We start from the raw sequence: 21288 nt of genomic DNA, 5'->3' as shown, positions 1-21288 counted from the left end.
CCCGCCTACCCCCGCCCCTGCTTCCTCCGACTGCATTTCCTCACGGCCTAGAGCCGCAGAGCCAGGCCCTCAGAGCCCCAGCCTGCCCCCCCCCCACCCCGCAACCTCAGCCCATCCAGCCGTGGGCGGGAGTGTAATGGGAACCAGATGGGGCTAGAAGAAACAAAAGGGAGGAGTGGGTGGAGGGTTGCGAAGGTGTGGCTAGGCTTCTTGAAGGAGCTCCTTCTACCAACTCTTCTGTCGATAGCCGTGTTACATGCTCCCGGCCTCCTGCCCATCTTCCATTACACTCCCCGGCGAAATAACCTAAGAGACGTCCCCAAAAGGGGTATCCTTCATATCCCGGCTTTGCCACACACAATTCCCCAGGAGCAGGTTCCCATCCTCAGCAAATAGGGTGCGACGAGTAGACGAAGGCGGGGTGCCCCTCCCACCCCTGCCTGACCTATGCGTTAAGAAAACCTGACGCGTCTAATCAACGCGCGTATAAGTGGCAGCTTCTAGCATAACCCGCCCATTCTTGTTCCCTAAACTTCAGCTTGGACTGTAAGCACGGATGGAGGAGGCCTGGGTTTCCGAAAGCGGCCTCTTCAAATTACTCCTTTTGGAGCTGGAGAAGAGCACTGGGATAACTAAGAGATTCCTGCAGAGCCCCACGCTCACAGAACCGCCATAAATGCACTCTATGGGAGTTAGAGGCACGCACGACAGGAGCCGCACACCCCAAGACTCCTCCAACTTTTCTCGGCTCACTCCTAACATTCACACGTCCACCACCCCGAGGCCTGAGTGTGGGCAGCGGGCATCCGCGTAGTTGTTTAGGCGCGTATGCACGTCCATGCGCTTCTCCATGTCTTCGTGTACCTATGCGTGGTTGTGAAACTCCGCTCCGACGGGTAGGGATGGCAGGGGGACTGAGGGGGGAGGCGGAGGAATGTCGCCGGCTGGGCTCTCACGTGGGCACGTGGGCGCGGAGAAGGCCGGCTGTGCATCCGGCGTGGGCAGCTCGGAGCAACCTCGCTCCTCCCGCTGGGTCCCCAAGCCCGCTTTCCCCAGCCCGGCCTCGGTCAACCCAGTCCCCACTTCGGCGCCCCGACTCCAAGTCCCCGCCCCCACCTCTTGCTCCACACATCCCCCTCCTCCAGTCTCCGCCTTTCTGTCTCTCCGCCGCGGCGTCTCCACGGCCGACGGAGAGGCCCGGGCGCCCGCCCCCCGCCCCCGGCCCCCGCCCCCGACTCTGCCCACGCCCTCCTCCCGCCCCGCAGCCAGCGCCGCGCGGGGCCCCGCTCCCCGTGCGTCCTGTGGGGGTGGAGGCGCGGAGAGGCGGCAAGCGCAGCCGGGGAGTGGGGGGGCAGAGGCACAGACAGAGTCGCGGAGGCTCTGAGAGAGGAGACGTGGAGGGAGGGACGGAGCCCGGACAGCGGCGGACACGGCCTCGCACGCCGGGAAGAGCGCAGCGCGCACCAGGCGCCGCACGCCGGGCACGGAGAGGGGCAGCCCCGGTGGTCTGAGGCCGTCCATGCACAGAGCGCCCTCCCCCACAGCCGACCAGCCGCCGGGCGGAGGGGACTGCGGCCGCCGGACCCCGCAGTCCAAACCCAAGTTAGTGGGCAAAAGGAATCGGTGGGGAGTGGAGATGGGTGGAGCTGGACTCGGGAAAGGGGTCCGGAGGGCGGAGGTCGCCGAGAGGACGAGGGGAAGCGGTACGGGGGTGGGGGGTGGAGACTGATGGAAAACGGAGTGAGTTCAAATTACGGGGCCCTGGGAGCTGGCAGGGATCTGATGAACCGGGATGTAAAAGAATACTACCTGATTCTCTATCTTCCGTTTACTCTGCGGGCATGACCTAGCATGTGAGCCCTCTCAAAGAATGTGGGGGCCCCCAAGCGCCAGGGGAAGCCCTGGAGCTCTAGCTGGCAACAGTGCCGGGGGGAGGGCCGCTCGGCTGGCTCAGTCTGTCGTTGGCACGGAGCGCACGGGGACCGGGATCCGGGAGAAGCCGGCGCCTTTCAGCCAAGAGAGCATCAGCGAGTCTGTAGAGAAGCAGGGGATTGCCTTAGGCTTTTCTTCCCATTTCTGTGCCTTTATTTACAACATAGGGAGGGGAGTTTCGGCGTGCAGCCCCTCCTTCAAGAGGCTTTGAGCCGCTCCCCGACTCCACTTGAGATGTGGGTGGAAAATGAGGGAGAGGTAGGCGGGAGCCCCCCCCCGGCAGTTTTCGCCCACAGACGCTACCACGGTAGGAGTGTGTGTGGGCAGAACAGGCCCAGAGCAGAATAATTGAGGCACTCCTCCCCTCCCCACTGAGATGAAGGTACCGGCCTACCTACCTAGTAGGTGGGGAAGGTCACTGCTGGGAGAGGAGCCAACTGGGGGCACTGGAGGGGAGGGCAAGTCCTGGGACGAAGAGGAAGAGTGTACTAAGAATGCCTAATCCCTGGGAAAAGCTGCGGGTAGCTTAGCAGAACAGGGGTCCACCAGGCTCGCAGAGTGGGGAAAAAGCAGGGAAGGGGCCACACCCCTCCCTCTCAGCCACACGGGGAGGACGCCACCAGAAAGCGAAGCTGGCCAGCAGTGGCCCCAGATGTCTACTATGGGAAGAACGGGGGCTCTACATTTACCTCTGTGTGAGATATCACCCTGAGTAATGGCGAGTCTGCTGATGTTTAGAATGGAAAATAAAATAAGGCCCTTGTTTTGGAGGATAGAGAGGTCTAGCCATCTGGGATGTGCTGGCTAGTCTCAGTGCTCAAGGTCTCCTTGTCTCATGCCAGAAAGATGAAAGCTGAGTATGAGGCTAAGAGCTACTTACGCAGATACTGGGCTGGCTTTGGGTACTTCTGTCCAGTCTGGGATGGCACTGGCATATTTGTGCCTCTGAGCAGTGCCTGATTTTCATAGTCTGCCTGGGCACTAAGCAGAGAGCATTCAAAAGAAAAAGAAGAAAAGCAGGTAGGAAGAAGACAATTGAGTGTGGGTTGGTAGCCAGCAGGCAGACTTGCACTGATTGCCCTCCTCTTTCTCTGGTGCGCCTCCTTCTCAGGCCTACTACCCGAGCCATGGCACTGCCTCGGACATTGGGGGAGCTGCAGCTGTACCGAGTCCTGCAGCGCGCCAACCTCCTTTCCTACTACGAGACCTTCATCCAGCAGGGAGGGGATGATGTGCAGCAGCTGTGCGAGGCGGGTGAGGAGGAGTTCTTGGAGATCATGGCACTCGTGGGCATGGCCACCAAGCCCCTCCATGTCCGACGCCTACAGAAGGCACTGAGAGAGTGGGCCACCAATCCAGGGCTCTTCAGCCAGCCAGTGCCTGCCGTGCCCGTCTCCAGCATTCCACTCTTCAAGATCTCTGAGACTGCGGGCACCCGGAAAGGGAGCATGAGCAATGGGCATGGCAGCCCAGGGGAAAAGGCAGGCAGTGCTCGCAGTTTTAGCCCCAAGAGCCCCCTTGAACTTGGAGAGAAACTGTCACCACTGCCTGGGGGACCTGGGGCAGGGGACGCCCGAATTTGGCCAGGTCGGAGCACTCCAGAGTCTGATGTTGGGGCAGGAGGAGAAGAGGAGGCTGGCTCACCCCCCTTCTCCCCACCTGCAGGGGGTGGAGTCCCTGAGGGGAATGGGGCTGGGAGTTTGACAGCAACTGGGGCTGGGGGTAGTCCAGAGAGACTGGAGCCAGAAATGGTACGAATGGTGGTGGAGAGTGTGGAAAGGATCTTCAGGAGCTTCCCGAGAGGGGATGCTGGGGAGGTTACGTCCCTGCTGAAGCTGAACAAGAAGCTGGCACGGAGTGTTGGGCACATCTTTGAGATGGATGATAATGACAGCCAGAAGGAGGAGGAGATCCGCAAATACAGCATCATCTATGGCCGCTTTGACTCTAAGCGGCGGGAGGGCAAGCAGCTCAGCCTGCATGAGGTGAGGACCCTACCCTCCCAGGATTGCTCTTGGCTCCCAGGCCTCAACCTACTCACCTGTGAGTCTTCACACTCCCCAAGTCTGTTTCATTACTCCTTGACCAGAACCCCAGCCTGATCCCTTCACCCCAAACCTAACTACTACAGTGCTTCCCTCTTCAACTGAGGAGGTAGCAGAGAGCCCACCTATCCAGCTCCATGCTGCTCAGGACTCCACAGGAGTGGAGGAGCCCTCAGGCATTCCTAGGAAGCTGTGGGTGCTGACTTCTGTCTTCCTCCCTCAGAAAGCTCCTACGTAGTGTCAAAACCCAAACAGCCATCTGATGGGTGGGCCTCATTTGTCTGATGGTGAAAAGTTAGGAGGAGGTCTGGGCAAGGCAGTGGGGAGTTAGAATACTGACTGCTCTGGTGGTCCTTTGCACAGCTGACCATCAATGAGGCTGCTGCCCAGTTCTGCATGAGGGACAACACGCTCTTACTGCGAAGGGTAGAGCTCTTCTCCTTGTCACGACAAGTAGCCCGAGAGAGCACCTACTTGTCCTCATTGAAGGGATCCAGGTGAGATTTTCTTCTCCAGGTTCTTCCTAGATTAGAATCCTGCCGAGGAGCTGGGTCACGTGCTAATCTCCAGTTCCGGTGCCTCCAGGCCTGCTTCCCACCCACTTGCATGTCCTGCCTTTGGTGAAATTCACTTTTCTGGGGGTCTGGTTCCTTCTCCCATCCATCTCAGATGCTCTCTGACACCACCACCCCCTTCCCCCACCCCCCCGCCAATAATAGTGCTTGACTCCTGCTCAGCCAGCTTCTTTCTAGGGTCTTGAAATAATGCATACCAGATTATGTGCCCTCTCTATAATATGTTCTTCCTCAGCCTCATCCTCCTCATTTTTCTCTATCTTTGCAGGCTCCACCCTGAAGAATTGGGAGGCCCCCCACTGAAGAAGCTGAAACAGGAGGTGGGTTTTCCAGGGTGCATGTAGGAGGTTAGGGCAGCCTTCCCCAGTCCCTTCTCTTGCTAGGTCGTCATTTCCCCATTTGGGATATTTACAGGTTGGAGAACAAAGTCACTCTGAAATCCAGCAGCCTCCTCCAGGCCCTGAGTCCTATGCACCCCCATACCGCCCCAGCCTGGAGGAAGACAGCGCCAGCCTGTCCGGCGAGAGTCTAGACGGACATTTGCAGGGTGAGTGTACATCAAAACACTTCCCTCTTTTCGGGGGTGGAGTGGTTGGAAGGCATGGGAGGAGGGAGCCAGGAGGCAAACTGCCTGGAACAGGGTTGGGAGACCTGGCTGGTTGGGAGTAAAAAGGCCTGGACCTATGGGTATGGCTGTGTGGTTGAGGGTGGGGGTTCTGTTGACTGTAGTCCCTTACCTGACCAGTGCCCATGCCCACAGCTGTGGGGTCATGCCCAAGGCTGACGCCGCCCCCTGCTGACCTGCCTCTGGCATTGCCAGCCCATGGGCTGTGGAGCCGCCATATCCTGCAGCAGACACTGATGGATGAGGGGCTGCGGCTAGCCCGCCTCGTCTCCCATGACCGAGACCGCGTGGGCCGCCTCAGCCCCTGTGTGCCTGCAAAGCCGCCTCTTGCAGGTGAGGCAGCCAGCAGTGCTGTCCCTAAGCACACCCACTACCCAGGCCCTATGTAGCAATTTTGGTGTATTGAGGCCAAGTGAGAGGAAGAGGGTTGTAGTCAGCAGGGCAGTAGAATGGTGGGGACCCTGCTAACCAGGACTTGGGTTGAGAAGAGGAGGACCTTGCAGGACTGTTCCTACAGGGAAGGGTCTGACCTTAACAAATCCGTGAAGGGAGAGCTGGGGTGAGTAGGAAGACAGAGAAGACAGGATGAAGGAGAGAGCAGGAGGAGGGTCACCAGGGAGGGAAGCTTGACGAGAACTTCTACTAATGCAGGAGAGTAGAGCAGGCAGAGTTGCGGTGGGGCTGCCTAGCCTGGAAGTGGAGGAGCCCAAAGGGGGATGCTTTGTGTATGGATGAGGAAAGGGGGAGTAGGCCAGCAGAGGGCTAGGCAGCGGCTGGGCTGAGAGTGACGCAGCAGACAAAGCCACCAACCTTGGCTTGGTATTTTTAAACTGTGCGTGGGTGAGAAGTGGGGGCGGGGACTGCAAGGGGGCTCTTGGGGGAGGAGCTGGGAGGCTGGCTTCCTGTGTTCCCCCTGACTTGGCTTCTAAGAAACTTGGGGGGCATGGTTTGGTGGGTGGGGCCTGGGAGGGGGCCAGAGACGAGTGGGGGTGGCAAAGCCTGGAAAGGGGGGAGGGGGAGAGGTCAGAGCCAAGTCGCCCCCACAGCTCCTGACAGAACCAGAAATTCCAGCAGAGCGGAGGCGGGAGAGACAGAGAAAGAGAGACACATACAGAGATAGAGAGCTAGCTACGCACAGCCAGAAAGAGGAGGGGGTGCATACACTTGGATATGGAACCCCCTCCAAATACACACAGTGGGCAAGAGTCAGTAACGCAGTAAATCAAGCTCATCTTTGCTGCCTTTTCTACCCCTGCCTCTGTTCTCAACCACCTCTCTCTGCAGCATCACGCCCCCCTAACCTACCACTTCTTCCTACAGAGTTCGAGGAAGGGCTGCTGGACAGATGCCCTGCCCCAGGAACCCATCCAGCTCTGGTGGAAGGTCGCAGGAGCAGTGTGAAAGTGGAGGCTGAGGCCAGTCGGCAGTGAGGGGTGGACTGGTGTCTTCAGACCCAGGTCCCCGGACTTCTGGCTCCCACAGATCCCTATAATCTCGATCCCTGGCATCTAGTCACAACCCTGGATGGTTCCGCTGCCCTTCTCCTGCCTCCCCACCTGCTCCATGGGCGCAGGACTATGGGGCTTTTAAGCAATAACGAGCAAGGGCCTGGCGAGAGGACGCAAGGAGAGTGCGTGCTGCCCTTCACCCTTGCCCAGAGCGCGGGGCAAGGACTGCCTCCAGAGCATCTGGGATTCTCCCCTCCCTCCTCATACAACACACTCCCATTCTCTCTAGTTTGAACCAGTAGTGTGAGAAGTTGGATTCAGTTTGGACATGGGGGAAAGAGAGACTTCCCTGGGAAGGTCCAGCAGCTGAAAATGGAAGCGTTTCTCCCCAGAACTGGGGACCTGGGAACACTGGACCTGTTCCTCATCTCCTCTTTTCCCCCATTTTTGTGCTTCTAGTTTGTTTCTTTAATTTAACGAGTGCTGCAGTTTACCCACCCATCCCCATCTTTCCCCTAAGTCCTCAGCAGTTCTTTTCCTCCTGCACTGCCCTCTCGGTGGAGGGAGGGGTGGTGGATATGGGGTCCCCTTCGTTGGTCCCCATAGGAGACCTGGGTTGGACTCAGTGTCTCCTTCAGTATCTCCCTCAGCTGGGGGCTAGACCGCAGCACCTGTTCGAGCAGTTAGAGCGTCTTTCTTTTCAGATTGTGTACAGTAGATTATTTATTTTGTTATTTTGGAATAAAATTTATTTTATGGCTTAGGATCTATGACCCCCAAGAGGGAGAAAGGGTGGCATAGGATGGAGGAGTGTAGGAAAACTGGCTGTGGCTGGGGAAATAGGAAGCAGCAGGGGAGGGCCCGTAATACATGGAGAGAACCACACACCTGGGTCTGCCCCCCACTCACACCCGTCTTTGGTGGGATTGGCAGTGTTGACGCACCAAAGCTACAGCCATATGCAGATGTTATAGGCACATGGACCAACCTGAGCACACTCATACTCAAAGCTGAGTACATCTGGGTTAGCATGCATTAGACCAGCATGTTTGTCCGTGTCTTTTGTGCAGTGTCTCACACTTCAAAACTTATGTTGTTACGTAGGCAAAATCAGGTAGATGATGTTCTATATGGCAAGAATGACTAATGTATGTGACATCTATATGTTAACATGTCTCAGGTACACACCCTTTCACGCAGCTATACACCGAGAAACTTGGCCCGTGTATTTCTGAACCATCTCATACACAACCGAAAGCCTCTGACAGGAATCTGGAGCTGTTTGGGATTTGTTTTTTTTAATCTGGGCAAAACCCACATCGGTAACCAAATTATACAGGCCCCTCTTCTCCCACCCAGGATCTCCTGAACTACTTTATTCCCCCCAAGGCCATCCCCCCATCCCTAGGCCCTAGTGCAAGTGTCTGCATGTATCTGTGTGTTTCTGCATGTGCATTCCGGGTCCTGGCTGGGGGTGGAAGGAGCAGCCCTCCATGCCCTACTTAACCTGTGTTTTTGCCCAGCCCCCTTCCTGCTCAGCCCCATCTCCCAAGTAGAGCTGTGTGTATGTGCTGCATGTGCAGGCATGCTGGGGCGTGTCTCACTTTAGAACTTGAATTTCTTTTTCAGCTAAGGGAGGGGACGGGTGTGTGATAGGAGGGAAGGCGTGGATAGGCTCTATCCACTGAGCCTTTTCTGGGCAGTCTTTTTCTCCTGACCAGGGAGTGGTGGGGAAAGGAAGACACCCTCCCATCTGTTGTTTGACAGGAGCATAGGCAGGTATCCAGAGCAGGTCCACAGGGGTAGAAGAACTCTCTCTCTGAGCTCCCTCTCCAGCTAGGATCACCAACTAGGGTTGGCCCTTAGGTCCAGGTGGGACATTGAGATCCCCGACTGCCCATAGGGAGAGGGCTGCAGGAGGGGCTGGGCTCCCAAGGATCCTCCCCCTGATTCCCCTTGCCCCTCCAGGAGAAGCTTGGTGATGTCTTGTTCAGTGGGAGGCAGCAAGGGTGGGAACATATCTTCACCAACCCTGCGAGGAGGAAGGAGAAAGAAAGGCATGACACCCACTCTTCTAGACCCCACTCAGCCACCACCCCCAGGCCGCCACTCACCAAGTGCTCTGAGGGAATCCTCTCACTGGCTGGCTCAGGCAGCTCTCTTCCGCCATGGTCACATCTTGGCAGAGCAGGGGCTCAGGGCTGGACATGGCATGCTCCTGAGGCTGGCACGGCAGCAGGGTCCTGCTGGGACCAGAAAAGTGAATAAGATGTTGGGGGTGGGGTGAGGCTAGGAATCAATGGGGTGCATTGGATCAGGATGGAGACTGTCACTCACTGGGGGTGAGGCTGGTCAAAGGGCAGGCTCAAGGGCATCTGCAGGTGAGGTCTGGAAGCAGGAAGGAGAACACAGTCAGAAAGGAAGGCTGGGTGAGAGCAAGGTATTGCAAAATCAAGAACACTTGAGTAAGGAAACAATTTCTGGTTTCTTTTCCCAACTACATAGCCTTGGGCAAGCCATGTGAGCTTAGTCTTCCCATCTGTAAAGTGTGAGTTGAGGACTTGGAGAGGATGGGGTGGAAAAGGCTGGATTAGCTAATTTTTTGTGTTACTTTGGTGGTTCTAAATCCTCCACCTTAACTCCTGGTAGGGGAGATGTCACGCCTCGACCACTTCAAGGCCGAAACAAAAATAAAGTCAGTAGATAAGTGACCTTGGATTCCAGGAGCAGGAGAGAGAATACTAAATAAGGGGTTCCATCCCAGCCATGCCACTCACTTGCTGGGAGGCCTTGGACAAACTAACCCCTCTGAACATTAGGTTCCTCATCTTAATCCTTACATAGCTATTGCTATGAGCCAGGTACTAAGTTCAGCTTTACACATACTAACTCATTTATCCTTTACAATAATCCTATGAGGAAGGTGGCTTTTTGTTTTTGTTTTTTCCGTATTATAGTTGAGGCGCCAGAGTTAAGTAACTTGTCCAAAGTCAGTAAGCAGTGGAGCTGGAATTCGAACCCAGGGAAGTCTGGGTCTTAATGGAGTGGACAAAAGAGAGAAACCTTTTTGTTGCCCCTCTCTCAAAGAAGAGCCTCTCCTAACAAATGCGAATGCCCATCCCATCCCCAAGAGGTTTTTCACTTACTCCTGGAAGGCTGGCAACACATTGACCGATTCTTCTCGTGGGAGGGCTGGATATGAGGGGATGGAGTGAGAATGTTGTGGATACACCTGGGGCCTGGGGAAAGAAAGCAGGACCCCCTGATGCCAGGCCTTCTCTTGGATACCCCTAACTCCTGCTTCAGAATGGGGAATCCCTTTCATGGAAACGAAATTTCCCTTCAGCCCCCAGTGCCAGCTCCTCCAGCTGCCCATGCTGAAAGCCCGCCTGCACAGACCATTCCCATTTCCATCTCTCAAGCTCCTTACACCATGTCTGGTCCAAGCTGCATGGTCATGGAGTCAGGGGCCATTCCAAGATCATAAGTGGGTACCATGGTAGGCATTTGGGGCTCTGGGGTGGGAAGTGGCTGGTCCCTAGAGGAGAGAAGGAGGCACGTGTGACTGATCAAGCGTTGATGCTGCCACCCCTTCCTGCAAGTAAGTACCAGGCCCCACCCATCATCCCCACCACCATACCTTTCCACAGTCATCTTGATTGTAGCTGGGACGTAACCCCTGCCATCCTTACCTATTTGTTCATCTGTTGTGGGGAGGAAAGGAGAACTGTGAAGTGCTTGAGAGTTAGGAAGGAGGGGAGGTAGGAGAGGAAGGCATGGCTAATGGGCGAGTAGGAGAAGTGGGTCTGCAAAAATGGAGAGAGAAGTCAAGGATGACACACAGTGGGCAAGGAGGGGGCAGCTGGGAGCAGGGAGGAGGTGGAAGTCAGGAAGCAGTCAGAACCGCCAGCTCCAGCTCACGCTTGTAGTGGCTCCGGAAAGCCTCATCCTTAGGTTTCTTGGGGTAGAGATTTTTGAGCTGAGCAAGGTCCCGAATCCGGTCTCCCAGTGAGCGAATGGACAGGTCTTTGGCGGAGAATGGCTGGATGTTCTCTATCTGTGGGGAGCCTATGATAGGAACGAGACCCTGAGTTCTCTCTCTCCAGATTTTCTTCCCATTCCCCAGCCCTGACACAGAACTCATTCTCAATCTACCAAGGCAAGCGGGAGAGGACTTCAGGTGGGGGTATTGGGGGAAGAGACCCACCAATGTCCATCCCCACAGAGCTTACAGTGAGAAGGTAGAATTTTAGACCACAGAAGGAAGAAATGAAGTTGGACCTAAGGAAGAACTTTCTGAAGACCAGGGTCGGCATCAAGGAAACCAGAACATTTCCTTGCCAGGAGAAACTCCAGGGGGTGTAGGCACAGAAACAGAGGACTGGCAGGGGTGACCTCACCATCCTGGCCCCGGATGACATGGGCAATGGTGATGCCTCCAATCTCTGAATCACTGAAGCGAAGGAGGAAGGTTCCATCAGGCTCGTTGAGAAGAAGGCTGGTGACGTATTGTTTACTGATGAAGCCAATGATCAGCCTAACCAGGGTGAAGGAGAGGATGGGGTTGGAGGCATTGGAGGTGGAGAGGGAGCTGGAGGTGTAGCTGCTCAGGCCACCTGGGACAGAGACTCACCGATCTGACCAGTAGCTTTTTAGACAGCGTTTGGTGAGGTCCAGGACACCATCAAACCACTGCCAAAACGTGAAGCCACGACCCAGCAGGATCTCCTGTGGGGGGAGAGGGAGCATGAAAGGGCCAGAGTTGGATCTTGGTTAGGGCAGGCACTGAACTGTGAGTGCCCACATGACAGAGTTACAGGGTTAAGAGACCACACTAGATCTGAGACCCCATCAATGACAACACTCACATTTACCGTGTGCCAGACATTATTCTAAGCCCTTTCCACAAATTAATTTATCTGATCTTTACAAGGCTATGAAGATAGTTTCTAAAACTATCCCATCCATTTATGAGATAAAGAAATGGAAGATTAGAAAGGTCAAACAACTTGCCCAGGTCCACACAGCTGGTGAGAGGCAGAGCTGGGATTTAGCCTAGATGGTTTGGGCTGGGACCCCTCATAACCACTGTGCTCCACCCATCCCTAATGGGGCCTGATGGAGGTGGAGTCCAGAGAAGGCAGCTGCCACATGTAAGTGTGCTGTTTGCTAACACATCCTCTGGTCATGTGGGCTTTTCTTTCTTCCTTTTTTCTAAGAGAACAGTACATGACTATATTTACCCAGCTGGTGGTCAACCAAGACACCCAGATTTTCTTTTTCCCTGTTCTTGTAATAGACCCAGTTCTGAGCCATTTTATTATTTTGAAAGGAGTAAAATATAGTAGCTAAGAGCAAGAGTCAGAAATATGGGATTCCATCCTAGCCATGCCACTCACTTGCTGGGAGGCCTTGGACAAAGTAACCCCTCTGAACATTAGGTTCCTCATCTGTAAAATGGGGATACTAATGCACCCACCTCGAAGGGAGGTTGGGAAGATTAAATGAGATTACTTATATAAAGTGCTAGCTAAGCATAGCGCCTGGCATATAGTAAGCTGTCAACACATGTTTATTGGTATTACTGGTATATGTCCCTGTGGGATTTCATTCAGTTTTTGCATTAGGAACTATTTTCCTAATTAGTCAAAGTCATTTTCCATCAGAGCTGTGTTTACACACAATCTGAATGAGTCATACAACTTACTAGTAAAGCAGGAGGACAGAGGGCCCCCAGACCAAAACCTGAGGGATGCCTGAGAACACATCCTCTGGGCTGACCCCCAAGCTGAGAGATTTTCCTGCCTGGGCCTTCCCTAACAGAGGCCTTCCTGATGGACATGATGGGGCATGGTGAAGAGCCCAGCAGTCAGTCCCTGGGCAGAGGTTGGGGAGGCTCTGAGTGTCCCAGGGATGAAGAGCTTGGGAATGGGAGGCCCACAGGGCAGGGGAATCACCTTGTTGAACTGTGACCAGGACACAGAACGGTGTTGGAAGGCCTCTATGCTGAGGCTGTTGTCATTGAAGATCTTCTGGGCTAAGAAGAGAAAGTGCTCTGGGAGTAGTCCCCGGTTGGTCCCCACTTCAGCCATAAACTTGAGGTTCAGAGTTTCACACATCTTCTCCCAGGGCACCCGCTCAGCCACCACAAAGGGGACACGGTCCTAGGATAAAAGAGGAATGAGAAGGTGCCTTAGGCTATCACCCCCATTCTTCCTCGGCAGGGGCCTTCATTCTTCCCACCTCCCCGAGGCTGTCCCTCCCAAGCACTGTCCCCTTGAACTTGCTCACAAAGATGGTGCTTTTCCAAAAGTACTTTAGGGTGCTAGGACATGATAGTTAAGACTGGTATGAAAAGAGTTCACAAGTACGAAAGCAAGTCCATGAGGAGAAGTTAAGATGACTCTCATCTGAACATGCCTGCCAACCAATCAGCCTGTACCCCACACCCCATGTTAGAGCCCACCCTGCTCTTGTCCCTGCCATTCCAGGTCTCTCCTCACCATCTCAGAGAAGGCATTGTCCCACAAGATGGTGGCTTTGGCATTGTTATCTTGGTTGCCATGGACGATGACCACCAGGGGCAGAGATAGGGCCTAAAGGGGGACAAGAGAGGGGGTGGTTGTTACTGGGGCAAGGGACTGGTTCTGAGGGGGAAGCTGTTGGACTCACACAACAAAAAGCTCATGGTATGTTATCAAACGCTTTCTGAAGCTCAATTAGGGCCTTACTGTAGAGAAGTGGTTGAGTCAGTGCTATGGAGCCAGAACTCCAGGTTTCAAAAGCCAGCTTCGACACTTAGTAGCCATGTGACCTGGGTAAATTACTCAATCTCTGTGTCTCAATGGCCTCATCTATAAAATGAGGCTAGTAATAATACCCTCCTGGTTACTGTAAGAACTGTGTGTGAGTGTGTCCCTTAAAACAGTGCCCTGGTCTATAAAAAGGTGCTTGTTGCTACTACACTGTTATTCCCTGGCCTACGCACTCTGTGTTCCTTTTCCTCTCTGCTCACCCTGGCCCCAGTATGTATAAGTCCCAGACACACAGGGTATGGGGCAGTCACGAAGAAAGAGTTAGGATCCAGGGCCCCAGTGTGTGGCATGGAGGGGACCTGGGACCCCAGACTGGGCAGGGCTGGGGACCTGGCTCACCTGGAGCTGGATGGGGAGTTTGTTGGAGCCAAGTGTGAAGCTGGTGGAGAAGAGCACAGCACACTTCTCCTCGGTGACAGATTCAGTGCCCTTCCGCTCACACCGCTTGATTTTCTTCAGAAGCTGCAGGGTGGAGTGAGGGACAGCAGGAGTAAGGACAGACTCCTGGGTTCCTGACACCCTCTCCAAGGAGAATCCCATGGTCTGAGGACCCCTACTCCCTCCCTGCCTACTGCTCCCTGAAGTCCTCACCAGGTTCTTGAACAGGGCAGAGCAGCAGTTCCCAGAAACACTGTTCTCTAGGGGCACAGTGTTGTTGGTGATTTCCCCAGTGCTTTCTCTGCCAGGGGAGATCAGAGAGTGAGCAGGCTTGACCACGTGTGGGGAAGAACTTGAGTCCATGGGTGAATGGTGTGGACTTCTGGCTCCAAATCTTCATCTCCCCACCAAGGTTCTTACGGGAGGCATCCCATCTTGTCCAAATCATGATGCCCCCATTCCACTCCAGCACTGATGGGTCTCTCCCCTTCCTCTGCCTCGATCATTCATCCCATTGCCCTCCCTCTCCATCACACGGCTCTCGGAGGTGCCAGTCCCCCAGGCTCCTCTGGCCTCCTCCACCCCAACAGGCCTTCTCCAACCCAGGCTTACGCTCCAGTCCCGGGTCCCTGGGGCATGCTCAGCTCCCTCGCCTGCTTCTCGGTCACCATGTCAGCCCTGACCAGCGGAAACTTGGCTGGGGACCCCAGGAACCGTAGGCCCAGCAGAAATCGAACCCCGGCCTGGAACTTGGTCTGAGTTTTTAGAACCTGGGGCGGCTGCTTCTCCACCAGGAAAGAGCTGGGAGGAGTGAGGACAAAAGGGAAGTTAGCAGCTGGGTCCCTCCTGGTGCCCTCTCCACAGATCTTACCCTTTTCTTTCCTTGGGATCTGTTCTAGGCTAGGCTAGGGGCTCACAGAACATACCTGCTGACAAGAGTTCGCAGGACTTCATCCAGCCGGTTAAGCAGCGCTGCATGGGTCTTAGGCTCAAGCTCCCCACCAGCTGCCCCCACCTCCTGCTGTAGCTGGGAATAAATGTCCACCAGGCTCTCACATCTGGGGGCAAGACAGTGGTCAGGGGGCACAGGATTCAGGCTACCTACTCCAGCCCAGATGCCCTGCCCCTAAATCCAAGAAGAAAGCAGGATAGTGGATGTGGAGGGGTGGGATGGGCAGTGGGTGTGGCTGCAAGGCACCTGGGCTAAAGGAGTTCTGGGATCCCCCTTGCCTCTGGGTGAGAGGTTCTCAGTGCCTGGACCCCCTGTGGAACCCAGCTGCCTCTCTCCCCAGGGCTCTGATACCTAGGTCAGCTGCCAGCGTGTATGGTACTTTTGCACAAATTGAAAGGTGCCCTGCCCAATAGGCCAAATAGAAAAAGGCTTCCCATTCTTCTGGGCACGGGACTTGAAACAAAAAGTGTTGGTTAGAGGAAGTCCCTCTTTTGCCCCCTTGGGTGGGCGTACTTATGCAGGAGGCAACCTGAACAGTGTACACAGATTTGCTGGGACTGGCTCCTCTGAGTCTCGGCCCACTCCACGCCCTGTTGCCTGGTTTTTCCTTTCTCACACCTGTGGTTCCTTAAACAGAGATAGCAGGTGCCCACCCTGAGGCCACTCCCTTCCCCGTCAGCCCTGCCCCAACCTCTCCTGTAGTGGGATCATGCTCTCATCAAAGGGTGCACCATTCCCTGCCAGCTGCTGCTGCCGTTTCCAAATCTGGATCCTCTTCAGCACCAGGGCCTGGACAGCCTCCAGCTCCCCGACAGTCTCCTGCAGCAACGTGGCCAGGGCCTACGGGCAGGGAAGGCCTAAGCCAAGACCACACACTGCCTCCTCACCGAGCTCCTGAGGATAGGGCTGTCTTTCTCACCTCTCTGGCATTCCCTTACCCCACCTCAGTCTGTCTCTCTGAGGTCTAATCTCCATCCCTCCACAGATTTGAGATCTCTCAAAGATCATACTTTGAGCTCAATCCTCACCTCTCAGTCCATTACTCACCTCACTTGGCCCAGTCTCATTGGCAGGAGTTTCCATCAAGCTGTGCAGAGACACTGAGGGGTAGGGGCAGAAATCAGGAGTGCAGATAGACTTGAAATTCAGTCAAGGTTGTGGTCCAAAAGAAGATCACTCCCACACACTCCCCAGAACCCCCTTAGGGCTCCAGGCCCAGGTTCCCACCTTGGCCAGCCTCAGCCCCTTGCTTCATGGCTTCTCGGAGAACGCAGATTTCCCCCACTCGGTGCTGCAGACTCTGCAGGGCTGTGTTAAACTTGAGTTCCTCCTGCTTCCAGTGGAAGGACATTGGCAGGTGGCGGAACTGCACAGGAGGGACATACACCAAGTAATACTCTGCCCATTCCTCTCCACTAAGCCTCTGCTCCCTAAAAGGGGTGCCTGCTGCCATGTCACTTCCCTGGACTTCCCCTCTGACTGTTCTTCCTAACTTTTCGGAATCTTCCAGAGATAAGATCTCTCTCCTGGCAGAATCAGCTCTTTCTGTTCTCCTCCCCAGGACTCGCTACCGTGGGTCCTTCATTTGAAGCTTCCCTGAGCTTGGCTTGGGGTTCACTCTGACTCTAGAACCTCCTTTGTTCATCTTGGGCCTAGAACACTTCGCCTTTTCTAAAGTTCAAATTCCTTCTAGTTTCTCATGGCTCAAGTTCCAAGGAGTTAAGTTGAAATGGGAGATGGGGTATCACAATACCTGCTCCATAACAGTTTTTTTCTCCCCTTGAAGTATTTGTCTGAAAGTGGCCACCAGCTTCAGAGGGTCCCTCTGATATATGCTCTATAGAAATGAAGGGTGGTGGACAGGGTTAGCCTGGCTCTTACACATGTCAGCCTCCCCCAGTCTCCCCGCTTCAATGCCCCCACCCCATGCTCCAATTTACACATGCGCTGAAACACAACTATAAACTCCAGAAGTTTTCATGCATTTGCATGCTTTTAAAATCTAATTTGCATGCTAGCTAACAGCTAACCATGGGAACACCAGTTTGCTTCAAACATCCAACCAATTTCCTTCCAGCACCCAACGTTCACCCCAGCTCCACTCCAACCCCACTCCAGCCTTGTCCCCTCCTCTCCTGCCCCCACCTCCAGGGTGCTGATGTGCTGCAAGATGGCACTCCCCTCGCCCTGCTTTCTGGCAGAGGCCTGAAGGTGCTGGACAGTGGCAGAAAGTAAGGTGCTGGCCATGTTGGAGCAGAAGGCATCTGAGCCGACCAGGAACTCCCTGTGGGAAGATCAGAATGAAGTGGCCTTGAGTCAGTGCTTCCTGAGCTCTGCTGACCCTCCACCTCACAGCAAACAGCTCAGCAGCTCCTTCCCTCCTATTCTCCATCCAGACTCTCTGCAGCCCTCATCATGCCCCTTGTTCCACAGTCTCCCAGCTGTGATGCGAAGGGCCCTTGCCCCAGCCCTGACCTCCCTACTCTTTGGTTCAGCCTCCTAAGGGCATGATGGGGGACTCCATGTGTCAACATCCATAGTCTTGATTGATTCCACACAGACTCCCTGCTAAATCTATGCCACCTTGCATAGAATAATGGATCCCAAGACCCAAAATGGAGCAGAAAAATTTAATGAAAAGGAAAGTGTTGGGGAGGACCTGGGGGATCAGCGTGGGGCAGCCAGGACTCACCAGGGCTGGTTCTCCAGCCATTCACCCAGGAGGTGCCGCAGGTGATGGGGAAAGTCCACATAGAGCCGCTGCAGTTTTTCTGGGGGCATCTGGGAGACCAGGCCCCAAAGAGACATGATCTGGGGTTTGGAGGGCACCTGGAAGAAAGGAACGGCTACTCTAAGATGTGCCCAAGAAAGGCGGCCTATGATCTGGGGCAGCCAGGGACCTCCTATAGACAGTCCTCCCAGAGACCATCCCACCATTCACAGCCAGACCACATCAAACCAGGGACACCTTTGGTCAGTGTCTGAGACAAGGTGATCCTTTCAGTGGTAATCACAGGGATTATGGGTGGGAAGAGCTGAGCGACAGCCATAGGGGTGGGGAGACAGGGGAGATCAGGCAACAGGAAAAGCTCTCTGAGAGAAGGCAGAGGACTTGGGTTGCAGCTCTAGACCTAGCCCTGGTTCTGTGGGCAAGGAACCTCTTCTCTGCAGGACTCAATCTTCTCCTCTGTAAAATATGAGGCTTGGGTATGTGCAAACTTTCCAAACTTTTTAAAGCAGTAGACATTTTTAGTTTTAATCTGTGGAATCCCAATTATATAAAAGGTATACAAGTGGCCTGGAAGTCTACTGCTTCGACTCACCTCTCCCCACCTCCTGACCCCAGAGGTGTCCCTTAAAATTCCAAGTCTCCGTGAGATAATTTGAAAACTAGCCAGCTAAATGATGAAGAGGATGGTAGAGCAATAATAGCTACCATTTATTAAGCACTTACTATGTACGAGGCATTCCACTAAGCACATTATCTCATCGGAGCCTCGCAACAATTTTTAAAATATATAATTATCCCCTTTCGTAGATCAAGAAACTGATTCAAGGGGGTCCTCTAACTTGCCAGAGCCACTCAGCAAAGGAGTTCGGAAATTAGGATTTGAATCAGGATTTGAATTTGAGTGGGGATTAACTAACACGTTGTGCGGTTAGGATCCCTTCCAGATCCAAATCTCATCATCCTAAGAGGAACGTGGCTGAGGGAGGAGAGCTGAAGAAGGGGAGATAGAGCGAAGGGGAAAGTAGAGAGAACTCAGCAAGAAAGTGAGAGAGCATGGAAAAAAAGTGGAGTTAATTAACTTAGGGCAAAGAGCCTAGAAGATGGGGAGAGGAAGCTAGAAGCTTGGCTAGAAGGCCAAAGACAGAAAAAAGAGGGAGAGAAAAAATGGAGATGGGAGAAGAATGCGTTCCCATTTCTGGGTGGGCTGCAGGGTGTGGGGGATAAGTCAGTGGTTTCCCAGGGGTCTCTCGGTTCATGTTTCTCATAATGTTCCTCTCCCAGTGATGAGGGAGAGGAAGGGGTTGGAAACTCCCTGGGTCTCCCTCAACCTAGTAACCCCAAATCCTCTTGTTGCGATTTTAGCCTCACCCTTCTCCCAAGACTCCCAAAAGGATGCAGACCAGAGAAGTCTTTTCTCTAGAGACTCCTGTTTCAAGACCTTCTCCCCCAATTCCAATCCTTCCCTCTCCTCCCCAAAGTAGAATCTTCTTGTCTTCTTGCCCCTTCCTGCAGCCCCAGTCCCCACCCCCAACCCTTTTCTCTCCAAAGCAGAATCCTCCCTGCTCCTGTTCAGGGTCTTCCAATAGGCCTTTCTCTACCCCACTTTGGAATGGGGCACCTTTTGGTCTGTGTTTCAAATTCAAGGGAGGGACTCCATTCCTATCTCCTCTCTTACACTCCTGTTTCTCTTGGTGCTCAGACCTCTGACCCTCTACCCCTACCCTTTGGAGGCCTGAGCCGATCCTTAATCCATAGGCAGCCCCACTTTCCTCTATATGCCCATGTTGAGTGACCAGCCTCCTGGCCGGGCCCTGGCTTCAAAACTCCTCCCCCGTTTCAACCCCAGACGTCAGGAGACCACACTTTCCCCAACCTCTACCCAATAACAAGGCTCGGTGGATTGGCCTTCCAGGACGTGGGCACCCTTGGCTTAAAACCCCCTAAAGACTGGAAGGAACGGAGGAGCTACAGAGTAAGGGGGTGGGGCCAGTGTTCCCTTCCCAACCGGGAAGAAAAGCCCGACGTCCGGGCTTCTCATCACCATCTTCGTGACCTAAACCTTATCTCCTCAACCCCTACATTCTCGAGTCCTCTGACCGTGGGACCACAGGATCAAAAGTCAAAAGAGCTTCTCTGAGTTGCCCAATGTGTGTATATGGCGGTGGGGGCGGGGAGAGGGTGCGAGGAGGTGGAGCCAGTTCAGCACGAGGAGGGTTAACACCGCGCCGCCGGGAAATCTCGGCGTCTACAGCAGCCAAGCATGGAGTACTTTTGAGGGGGGAAATTCCCCCTCCTCTGGGGCACCATGAGGTCTATATCTGGGGCTCGCTCACCCCCCCAGTTCCTGAACAGGAACCTGGATGGGGGAACGAGATAGATGTTTGTCAGGGACCCACTGCCCTCTGGCATCAACCTTCTAGGGAGGGGCAGCCACTTCCCTCCCCTCCCCAACACAAACACCCAGCAGGCCCAAGGACACCACCTTGCCCTCCTTTCTCTGCCTTTACTGGTCCCTGGAAGTGCGGGGACGAGGGTGTGGAGAAAGTGACCCATGAGGGGGACGTGGGAGTGCTGGGCCTGAACTCATCTCAGATTCCTCTGAGATTCGAAACTGCCAAAACCTAGTACCACCAGCTACCAACACTAGCTGAAACAATTTCTTGGGGACCATCCACTCCGCCCAGGGAAGGATCCTGAGAACCCAGCCCCCCACCCACACTGATGGTCAGAGGCCGCCCACCCTCCCATCCTCGGAGCCATCCCCTCACCTTGGCAACCCCTCTGCTGTCTTCTCCCTCTCTCAGCGGGCACTGCGAGGCCCCATGGGTCTGTAGCTCTGTCCAGCGAGTTCAGGGCTGGCCCTGATAGCACCCGCCCTCCACCACCACCACCAAAAAAAAAAAGACACACACACACACACACACACACACACGCACGCGCACACACACACACACACACACACACAATCCTCTCCTGTCCTTCCTCCTCAGTGTAAGCAGTGGCTGCCCCAGCCCGCTGTTTCCGGCTTCTCCGTCTACCCAGGTTCCTCCCTGGAGCTCTGACGACACAGAGAAGAGAAAGTAGGCTGGAGGAGGAAGAGGAAGAAAGTGGGGTGAGCTTGTGTGCCTGGTTGGGGGAGCCAGGACTGGGGCTCAGTGTCCTGGGGCTGGGCTGTAGGAGAGGCTGATCCCCACTTACCCCGTTTCCTCAAAAGCAATAAACATTCCTCCAGAAAGTGACCTAATATCAAACAGAGACATGCGGCCCCAAACTGCCTCATCCATACTCATGCAGGGGCCCAGGGGTTTGGGTTCACAAGGTACTGGGCTCTCCCAGGGCCTCTGGAAAAGCAAATCCCTCTGAGCTCTGCACTCCTTCCAGTGGAGGACCCTGAAAAGCAGCCAGGAAGCTCTGCCGCCGTCTGGAAAGCCTAGGGCCGTCCCCCCCCCCCCCCCCGCCCCCCCCCCCCCCCCCCCCCCCCCCCCCCCCCCCCCCCCCCCCCCCCCCCCCCCCCCCCCCCCACCCCCGCCAGCTTCCTCCCCCCCCCTTTCTTGTCTGGGAAAAGCCTTGGTAGTCACATGACCACTGAAGGGGGAGCAAGCTTCGAATTCTGGAAGACTCCAAGGGTGTCTCGGACTGACAATCTCTGCCCCCTCCTCACAGGGTGCTACTCCTCAGACCCTGACCTGAGTGGGCAACAAGCTGGAGCTGCTGCCTGCAGATTCCCAAACGACAAGTTGGAATATGAATCTGGTGAAGTTCCTGTTTCTGGAGTAAACACTGAGAC

At 54.8% G+C, this 21288-nt stretch overlaps 2 protein-coding genes across 5 annotated transcripts; one reads left to right on the top strand and one right to left on the bottom strand.

The window, feature by feature from the left end:
* Nucleotides 1-1156: 1156 nt before the first annotated feature.
* NAB2 (NGFI-A binding protein 2) lies at nucleotides 1157-7391 on the top strand. Of its 3 annotated transcripts, none has more exons than XM_011375625.1 (7): nucleotides 1157-1602; nucleotides 3044-3917; nucleotides 4341-4474; nucleotides 4821-4872; nucleotides 4967-5099; nucleotides 5313-5510; nucleotides 6498-7391. In XM_011375625.1, the coding sequence occupies exons 1-7, from the start codon at nucleotides 1520-1522 to the stop codon at nucleotides 6605-6607; spliced, it is 1584 nt and encodes a 527-aa protein (XP_011373927.1). In that variant the 5' UTR covers nucleotides 1157-1519; the 3' UTR covers nucleotides 6608-7391. The 3 variants fall into 3 exon arrangements, with proteins under 3 accessions (XP_011373927.1, XP_011373928.1, XP_023376490.1); XM_023520722.1 differs by having other exon boundaries at nucleotides 1345-1602; nucleotides 5298-5510; XM_011375626.2 differs by lacking the exon at nucleotides 5313-5510.
* On the bottom strand, nucleotides 7331-20932 carry STAT6 (signal transducer and activator of transcription 6). Of its 2 annotated transcripts, none has more exons than XM_011375623.2 (23): nucleotides 20700-20932; nucleotides 20270-20586; nucleotides 17463-17599; nucleotides 16916-17054; nucleotides 16524-16607; nucleotides 15998-16136; nucleotides 15818-15870; nucleotides 15462-15610; nucleotides 14745-14876; nucleotides 14431-14619; nucleotides 14032-14119; nucleotides 13780-13902; nucleotides 13129-13221; nucleotides 12583-12789; nucleotides 11259-11353; nucleotides 11026-11162; nucleotides 10547-10693; nucleotides 10266-10329; nucleotides 10056-10163; nucleotides 9772-9864; nucleotides 8963-9013; nucleotides 8740-8871; nucleotides 7331-8657 (listed from the first exon to the last, which is right to left on the bottom strand). In XM_011375623.2, the coding sequence occupies exons 3-23, from the start codon at nucleotides 17576-17578 to the stop codon at nucleotides 8468-8470; spliced, it is 2529 nt and encodes an 842-aa protein (XP_011373925.1). In that variant the 5' UTR covers nucleotides 17579-17599; nucleotides 20270-20586; nucleotides 20700-20932; the 3' UTR covers nucleotides 7331-8467. The 2 variants fall into 2 exon arrangements, with proteins under 2 accessions (XP_011373925.1, XP_011373926.1); XM_011375624.2 differs by having other exon boundaries at nucleotides 8468-8657; nucleotides 8740-8868; nucleotides 20700-20931.
* Between the last annotated feature and the right edge of the window lie 356 nt (nucleotides 20933-21288).

Source organism: Pteropus vampyrus, unplaced genomic scaffold (genome assembly GCF_000151845.1).
Source record: "Pteropus vampyrus isolate Shadow unplaced genomic scaffold, Pvam_2.0 Scaffold276, whole genome shotgun sequence".
NCBI classification, from domain to species: domain Eukaryota; kingdom Metazoa; phylum Chordata; class Mammalia; order Chiroptera; family Pteropodidae; genus Pteropus; species Pteropus vampyrus.
This window is presented reverse-complemented; position numbering and strand designations above follow the sequence as displayed.

What these genes read in the sequence shown, in the direction of transcription:
- NAB2 (XM_023520722.1), top strand. Translation starts at nt 1,520, where the DNA reads ATGCACAGAGCGCCCTCCCCCACAGCCGACCAGCCGCCGGGCGGAGGG. An exon ending in TCCTCATTGAAGGGATCCAG is followed by an intron (nt 4,475 to 4,820) that starts GTGAGATTTTCT and finishes CTATCTTTGCAG; the next exon opens with GCTCCACCCTGAAGAATTGG. An exon ending in TCTAGACGGACATTTGCAGG is followed by an intron (nt 5,100 to 5,297) that starts GTGAGTGTACAT and finishes TTACCTGACCAG; the next exon opens with TGCCCATGCCCACAGCTGTG.
- STAT6 (XM_011375623.2), bottom strand. Translation starts at nt 17,578, where the DNA reads ATGTCTCTTTGGGGCCTGGTCTCCCAGATGCCCCCAGAAAAACTGCAG. An exon ending in AGGGGCTGAGGCTGGCCAAG is followed by an intron (nt 15,871 to 15,997) that starts GTGGGAACCTGG and finishes CCTACCCCTCAG; the next exon opens with TGTCTCTGCACAGCTTGATG. An exon ending in GTGTTGCCAGCCTTCCAGGA is followed by an intron (nt 9,014 to 9,771) that starts GTAAGTGAAAAA and finishes TCCTGCTTCCAG; the next exon opens with ACCTCACCTGCAGATGCCCT.